Source organism: Carex rostrata, chromosome 35 (genome assembly GCF_964058835.1).
Source record: "Carex rostrata chromosome 35, lpCarRost1.2, whole genome shotgun sequence".
Classification (NCBI taxonomy): domain Eukaryota; kingdom Viridiplantae; phylum Streptophyta; class Magnoliopsida; order Poales; family Cyperaceae; genus Carex; species Carex rostrata.
Window position 1 is genome coordinate 2,134,807 of NC_135952.1, and position 8,851 is coordinate 2,143,657.

General features: G+C 32.6%; 1 protein-coding gene across 2 annotated transcripts; it reads right to left on the bottom strand.

Moving 5' to 3' along the window:
- Positions 1-1,461: 1,461 nt before the first annotated feature.
- Positions 1,462-7,664, bottom strand: LOC144549445 (ZIP metal ion transporter family). Of its 2 annotated transcripts, none has more exons than XM_078298178.1 (13): positions 7,488-7,664; positions 6,838-6,896; positions 6,301-6,393; positions 5,947-6,036; positions 5,354-5,444; positions 4,620-4,675; positions 3,899-3,955; positions 3,745-3,785; positions 3,585-3,652; positions 3,419-3,475; positions 2,843-2,960; positions 2,201-2,281; positions 1,462-1,646 (listed from the first exon to the last, which is right to left on the bottom strand). In XM_078298178.1, exons 1-12 carry the CDS (start codon positions 7,549-7,551, stop codon positions 2,236-2,238), a joined length of 840 nt encoding a protein of 279 aa, XP_078154304.1. In that variant the 5' UTR covers positions 7,552-7,664; the 3' UTR covers positions 1,462-1,646; positions 2,201-2,235. The 2 variants fall into 2 exon arrangements, with proteins under 2 accessions (XP_078154304.1, XP_078154306.1); XM_078298180.1 differs by having other exon boundaries at positions 1,462-1,641; positions 2,197-2,281; positions 7,488-7,663.
- Between the last annotated feature and the right edge of the window lie 1,187 nt (positions 7,665-8,851).

An 8,851-nucleotide genomic window follows, 5' to 3' on the forward strand; every position in this document is an offset into this window, starting at 1 on the left:
GTCTGGCTGGATCTTGTTTTAAGAATAAAATAAATTATACAAACTTTATGGATCGAGCTGAATTGAGCTAGACCGAGCTAAACAGTATAAAATGCACACAAATTCATACAAATTTACAAATTAATCCCTAGCTGAGCTAGCGAGCAAACTAGGCCCTAGCTTGAACTCGTTAATTTTGAATCGAGCTAGTGGCGAGCTAGCTCGTTAATAGCTCGGTCCAATGACAAGCAAACTATTAACAAGCGAGTCAGGTGCGAGTCACGATCGAGCCACGAGCTCCGAGCTTTTTTGCCACCCCTAGTTCTACATAATAAAAATAAATAAAAAAAGAGATATATGGTTGTCTCATATCTTGTCAAGCTGGTTTGTTCAATGGAGATATCTTGTCAATATGTCACTTAGATCAGCGTATATTACATAACAAAAAAAAAAAAAAAATGATTTGCCCATATCCTGTCAAAGTTCTTTATTTTGTTGTCGAAATATCTTGTCAAAATGTTAATTAATTAGATCTCATATATTACCTAACGAGTGAGATGACACCGCATTATCTTTGCATTTTTGTGAATCATAATTGCACCAAGCTAACCTTATTTTGGATTTCTTCACCGTTTATACTGTCAATCAGTCATCTCACTAAAGGCTACCCTTTAGAGGCGGTATTTTTTATTTTTAGAAATACTATCAAAATTATATAGGCTTCTAGATGAATTAAATGAGTATTTTGATCCAGTAGAAAGAACCAAAAAAAAAATTGTCCCTTCTAAAGGAATTGTTTTCTGTGAAAGAAAAAGGTACTATTTTTTTTTTTTCAGTTCCTTTAGAACCTTATATAATTTTAATATTATTTCTATAAATAAAAAGTTATGTTCTAAAGGCACCAAAGTGATATACGATGATTTAAAAAAAAAAGAATCAAAGACAGTTTTTTATTTGTTGGATTCCATAGTCAATATTTCTCTCTTCCTAAAGAGATTACCTAGTGTGGGCAATACAAAGGCCATGCTCTACTATATAGATTGCTAAATTTGTGAACAAATGAACTGCTCTTTCAAAATCACAGTCTGGGTAAGAATCAAACTCTTTTTACCCATTACAACTCATCAATGACTTTAAGTAGAGAATTGATGATGACATCTTAGAATATATAAAATTAAAAGATAGCAACCACCACCAAGCCATGTTTTAATTTTTAACATAAACATTTATTTTCCTTTTCCAGGTATCAGATAACATTATTGATCCTCACTTAGTCAAGGATTTCTTTATTGATCAGATAATTTGGAAACACAACCAATTCAATTAGATGCTCATTTAGTTGTGTTTGCCCTTTTATGTTAGCAATAAAAAAAAAGTGAATAAGGGTCTCATGTTTTTCTCTCTTTTATAATTAGCATGGGCAGTAAGAGAAGCCATGATTGAAACTTCCACTGGATAAGTGAAAGGTGAGAGACAGCATAATGTTCTAAGCATTGAGAGACATCATGCAAGTACTGTTTATTAAAAGCCCAGACAAGGCCCAATGAGAAATTTACACTTGTTATAAATGACAGAGGGCATTTTGTCAACATGCCATTAATTAAAATCAAGCTTTTGTACCAGCTAAACACAGCTCATCACCTATGATTCTACTGGCAAAACCTAATCTGCAACAAAACAAAAACAATGTATACCAGTTTAAATTTATGTAAAGAAAAGAAATTATTTATAAAGCTAACTGGTAAAAAGAGCTAGCAAGGATACTTGGTTGTTGGTATCCATAAATTTAGTTTAGTTTTGTCAAATATATCCCTTTCCTCAAAATTATCTTATAATATACACAAGAGTACAACATGAATCTTTCAGTAGATTCTTAATAAAATAATATACTAGGGTTTGGTGTCATGTCATACTAACAGTATGTTCTTTTTCATAAAAATATATCATACGACTATATAATACACTACATTCATTAACTATTTCGATTGAACTTGAACTGGCTCCAAATCCAAATGCAATAGAAAACTAGATTTCATTTTTAAGATCCAAATGCATGTCCAGTAAACAAACGGGTACAATTTCAATATCCACATGACGATTCATTTGTGAAACCTCAAATAATATGGACATGCTGACATGGATATTCATTGAGTGCCCGAATCACAAGGGGTTTTGACACACTTATATTCACTAATTATTCTTTGTAGAGAAAGATACCAACCTGTGTAGTGCTTCACAAGGGGCAGTTTGGACATTTCACAAAGACATGTCCTCTGGCAGGCTGATCTCTAAGAAATACAAGCTGCAGAATTCAAATTTTGCACATTTATTAACATCAAAGATAAAACTGAAATTCTTGATTAAAAATGAAAATTTAACTATTGTGATTTCTGATCAATGGACAAGGACGTTAACATTTCTTTGAACTAAAAGAGAAGACTAACACACAAGAGAAACAAGAAATATTTTTTTATTTTCTTTTTTTGTGGTTTATTTTCCCAAAAGTTGCATGTGGCATGTTCAACTTGTACTGTGATTCCATAAAAAATAAAATTCTTATATAGATTTTAAGAAAGATATTCAAAGTATCTTGGCAGGGGTACATCTAGGTCAAATACAAATTAGCAATTTTATCCTTTACATTTTATAATTTTTAATAGTGTTTACATAGTTCAGCACCCTCTCATAAAATGCTAAATGTGTAGCTGTAGCTTAGTGGTTAGAACTCTATCTTGTGGCCGTAGATACTTGGTTTCAAGTCCCAGCAACCACACATTATACATTTTACGTTTCAGCCCCCCAAAATCTAAATTTTCTAGTTTCAACCCTGTATTGGGGTCAATTATACAGAGAACGAGATTACCTGGCTGACATGAAGGCCATGCCAAAAAATACAGCTTTCACAGCTTGTTTTTGACCAGCATAGTCAAATGCAAGAGGTAGCATTTCATGCAATGTCAAAAATGCCATTACACCACCAACTATTCACCAACAAAAAAAAGTTAAAATTCAAAAATCACACAGGTCATACAATACAGTTTCAGTTCATAAATTTACACAATAAAATCATGCAGGTCATACAATACACTATATGCGACATTCTGTATACCTGCAGTAGTTACCGACAATATTTCAGTTATATGCAAGAGCATTTAACAATACAGATTCTTGAAACCACCATTTCATTAATTTTGCTTGATTTTTAATTCAAATTTAGCTCATTATGTTAAACATAAGCAAGTAGTGAAATTTTTTATAGATGAAGTCACATAAAATATGACATCAGCTGAAGGTCGGGGCTAGATATGCCAAACTTTTGTATGATATATACAATATGTTAAAGCATTGGTATTATGTGGTAGAATCATACTGGGTGTTATATACAAAAGCACTTCATATTAATATCCCATGCCACATGTTAACAAAGAAAGTTGCATACCTGCTCCCAGTAAACCTTCAAGGATTTCTGGATTTAGACTGCTTGGAAACAAGTATGCTGCAAATTTTAATTAAAAGCAGAAGAAATTGAGAACAAAATTTACACAAAAATATGATGATATACAGTGACATATTTAAAAAGACCGAAAAGAGAAAAAAAAAAGTACCAACAATTATGACTCCCAGTGGCTCCGCCAAACCTGAAAGGGTTGCCAATTTGAAGGCTTGCCATTTGCTTTTGAATAAGAGCATAGAAAAAAAAAATATTAGAGATAGAACAAAAGAAGTAAACTTATTAAATAAAGCAAACTCATGGTTGTTAGGTACCTGTTTGTAGCAAAGTAAACTGGAAGAGCCACAGCAACACCCTGAAAAGAGGAAATTTGGAGCAAAACAAATATAAATCCTTTGAATTTAATAGTAGAACTAAAATAAACACCAAATAAACCTTATAGTTACAGCAAAACAAATATTTACTTACCTCAGGAATGTTGTGCAAGGCTATTGCAAGTGCTAAATTGACACCAACACGAAGCCCCTACATGTTTTCAATATGAACTTTTATATAGTAATAGCAAAGCAGTACAACACAAAAATTTCTAGGCTTTTTCCAGTAAGACTAGGACCACAAAGGCCGTGCATAATAAACATTAAATGTCTTCTTTTTCTTATAAGATCAGTTCCAGTAATGACTAGAATACACCATTTTCATCATTGCCAGAATAACTTGTCACTGTACCAGTTAAAGTGGTCCTAGTAAGGACCAGTCAGGATGTACTGGTACAAATGGAGCATGGAAGTCTTGCTCTATATCATAAGATTGGAAATAGAGTTTCTCAATTATTAAAATATAAAAAAGGAAAATCTTCATGTATGCCCCTACATCACAGCAAAATATCACATATGCCCTTGAAAGCACTCAATGCATAGTTGCCCTAGAAAAAAAATTATAATTTATAATGTCTTTAACAGCATCTTCAATGCTATCCAAATTGCTCTACTTTCTCCTTGCTTATTTAGATATAAACGCAGCGACATATGAGATCCTTTTAGTGATCAAATTATTATGTTGCTCTTCTTTATTTCTAAGAGTAACATGTGACATTTCTTGTGTAATTCCATTCAAGATATTTCTCGCTGAACTAATTATGACATTGTAACATTTTACTTGGGTGAACCAAAATAACACTAAAATAATTTACCTTGATGGAACCAAGAAAAACGGCCATTCCTTCAGGAAAGTTGTGCAAACTAATGCCTATGACATAAAAAAGATAAATATATCACATGGGCAACGATCCAAAACACTACAAATTTATATGGCGCTAGTCTACATGATGCTTATTTACTCACCTTATTTCATAAAGGCTACAGCCACAAAAAGATCTTATGATAAATTGCAAACAATCTCATAATATATATAGTTGTATACCCCAAAAGCGCAAGAGATATATATACATTGCATTATGCTGGTATTGCAGTATTGAACTTTTTTTTAGATAACAAGTATACAGATGAAGTTTTCACTTTATCAGAAACATTATTACACATTTGTCCCTGATAAACTTTCAAATGCAATTTCTACCACCGCAACATAAGGAATGTTACACATACCCATTTTAATAAATTTTTGTTTGTGAATCCACTGGTTGCAAAAGAAAAACGACCACTTCCTGTGTTTGCCATTGGAAAATCGTTATATATCATGTATACGCCTTGAAAACAAGAAATAGAATTAACACCAAGAAAACATGGAAACATCACTGATAAACCTAATAAGTAAAATGGAATTTTTTTATTGTTTTACACGAGTATATATCATATTTCTTGTTTATGAGGGTATGCATGATATTTGATAATCATAGGGGCATATTTGAAATACCTTCCTTTCTACAAATGGATGAAAAAGAAAATAGGAAACACATAAAAAACTAACCAACAGCAGTGATGATGCCACTAAAGAAGACCTGGCGGCGGTGTTTCTTCATCATATCTTTTCCAGATCCTTCATCCTCTGTCTCATGTTTCTTTCGTTTTTCAATCCAAAATTAATAATCAAATAAACAGAATTGAAGTGAAACACAAAGAGACACCAACATGCATATTTGGCGATACTAGTAGGTTTTCAGAATATATTTACCACTTTTGCAAATTGAACCAATATTATCATAGGCCACAAAAAAAAAAAAACCAATATTTTTGTTGTACATTTGCATAGAAAAAATAACATAGGTTATAGTGGAATTTATTCAAAAAAGTCAAATTTGCCCTTCAGGATCAAATAAGCCATCTTCCCATAATACAACTTAAATAAAAACAAAGAAAATTCATACATTAGGTTTTTAGTTCATATTATACCCTTCTTGTTGAGAGAGATAAAAAGTATCAGAGGCCACTTTGAAAAAAAAAAAAGGTTTACCAACTAAACATTAGTTTACAATTAAGTGGATGTCAGAAACGTGTTTTACAAATATAGCAAATTTTTCACAAGACCCTTGACAGAAAAAAAAAGGTGTTAAACAAACTGACCATTTTTTTGTCGGTCTCAGACTGTGGCACCACCGTTGGTTCAGGGATAAAATTGACAACGAAAGCAAAGAACAGTACCCCTGCAAAAAACTAAATCAAGAGCATATAAACCAATAATTATAGTCATATGTAGGCATTTATTAAATGGTACGAACCAGCACAGCAACTACAATGAGGGAATTATTATGTGCTTCTTCTGGTAAGAGATTTTGACGAAAGACTCAATTACCAAAAGAAGTGGTACCTGACTGGTATGAGAAGTGGGAGCACTTTTAGAGGGTATGCAAGGAATTTGGAGTTTTATCAGGATCTATATGCAAAAACAAAGATATATGGAAAGTTTTTCTCTCTTACCCAAAGATTCCCTTTTAAAAAACCAATGGAATTGATCGCATTATGTGCCAAATCTAGGAAGGATATGCTCAACATAAGCCCTGCTGCAAAGCCCTACAATACATACAAAATTAAAATTTACATAACAAGAAAGGAACAGAAAAAAAAATTCACAAATTCAAGGGCCATCTGTCTACCTTGAAATGCAATATATCAGATAAGCCCCTAACTTGTCAAAATATAAAATATTCCAAAGTAAACCGCGAGAAAACAAACAATTCTTTACAACTATACAGTATCATATTCATATATACCACACCCCCTTTGCTGTTCAAATCATAAAACGCACAAAGGGTACTTCTACAGTATTTATCTCAACAAAAATTAGGCCAAGGAAAAGGGAAATTTTTGCAATTTTGAATAAATTAAGAGTAATGAAAAGGAATACTTTCTATATTTCAAATTTGCAAACCCTGACATTCTGGTATGTACAACTTCGCATTATTAACCATTTATTGCTTATAATTATTTAAATGAAAGAAGATAATGTTAAAGTACCTGAAGAAGGCCAAGCATTTTAAGGTTTGGCGCTTTATTAACTATCACAAATAATGCACCTGCACCCATGTAAAATACAATAAAAGGTTAAAGTTTTATAAACCCTAGAACGCACACAGGTAGATAAAAAGTGATGGAATTGTTTTATTTCTGGCACTTCCAAGAATCAAGGAAATTATAGCAACTATGGATCACATATTTAATATCATACCAACTTCAAAATTCTGAACTCAATCAACGTTAACAAAATAAATTATGTACCAGGTCACCAGAATCAGTATGATACAATACAACCATTGTACCAGTCAATTTGTGACAGAACAAATATAAAATAAAAACTTAATTTGGGTGGGGGGTTTGAAAAGTGCTCTAAAATAGCAAGGAAATGAATCAGAAAATTTTCAAATTGTAAAATTTTGTCCATTTATGTATTTTCATACAGGAAAATAAGTTAATTGGGAAGTTTTAAACAGTTTCTGTCAAAAGTCAAAAGGTCTCTGAATTTGAGCCTAATTTATTTTCCAAAGTAATTAAGCCCTAAAAATATTACTAATCCAATTTAGGCCTCAAATAGCAAACAACTTACGCTCTAAACCTAACCAGCATTAAAAATTCTACAAAATTGACGATTAAGAATCTGAAACGAATACCTAGAGATGTGCTTAGTCCACCCACAAGAGAAAGCGCAAGCGCTACTAACACTTGAGAATCCATCTCTGGGAAGAGAAACAGAGAGAGAGAGAAGGGGGTAGGTTTTGAAAGATTGCTTTGATCTCTCCTCTGACCTCTCTTCACTACTGATGCACTGTTACCGAGACCAAGTAGGGAATCATCAAGCGTCGAACGGATTCACACATGTAAGGTAACTCAAATTTTGTTTTTAGATCCACACCGTCCGATCAGATCATAGTCTGGATCGAACGGTCTTTATCTAAATTCAAAGATTAAGTTACCCTTGAGTACTGGACTCAATCAAGTAGGAATTCAATCACTTGTGGTAACAGAAATTTTGATTTTAGATCCAGACGGTTCGATCTGATTTGGCACAACTATTGAAGGGAATCCGTGCATTCCACCTCCGACTGGATCTAAACACAAATATTTTATTACCGCAGAGAATTGGACTCAAAAAATTGAAACGGACGGCCCCGATTTAATATCAGCCGGTGCCTGTTCGGGACGATGGAGGGGTATTATTTGTGCTTTGAGATTCGTTCCAAGTTAAAAATGCCAATCTTGAACCGTCCTATTTAATTGTACTCAATCAGTTAACCTGAGGGGATATGAATTCATCATCCAGTAACTCGTTAGTTGTGGGCTTCTTTTTTTTAACAAATGGGCCGGCCCAATAATATTAGACTAATAGCCGACGTTCTAATTTTTTTTTAAACAAAGGGACCCTGCTTTTCCAAAGAATCGCAGCAGATTTATTTCCGTGCTCTGGTAACTAGAAATTGAAAAGTACCTTGCACTTAATTATTTTAGGGCTATTTTTATGGCATTTTCTGAATGAAAATTTCAATCTTTTTGAGTTCATGATTTTGCAATGACCTGTGATGAATCTTATATGAATTTCACATACTAATGAATCTTTTTGAGTTCATGTACCGGATTTCCTCTAGAGAAGTGTTGGTTATTTAAAACAAATTAAATTTAGCTGCAACTGCACTCAACAGGGGTATATCAGCAATTTTAGAAATCTCTAATTAGTGTAAAAGTATAAATTAAGGTGTAGCATACAATATATATATAGAGAGAGAGGGAGAGGGAGAGGGAGAGAGAGATGGGCTAACTTGCTTTGAAAATTAAAGAGGATGTTTTACTTTCTGCTTATATTTTTATTTTCAAAGTTTAAATAGTCGATTCAAACCTTCTAACATAATTTTCATATTAAAATATAACTGGAGACCAAATTTTACATTTTTTGAAATATTTTTTACTGTTTTTCAGAATTTTTGAAAATCACAATTTTTCATTAAAACTTTTCTAAAGACTAGAAGTACGGAATAAAAAA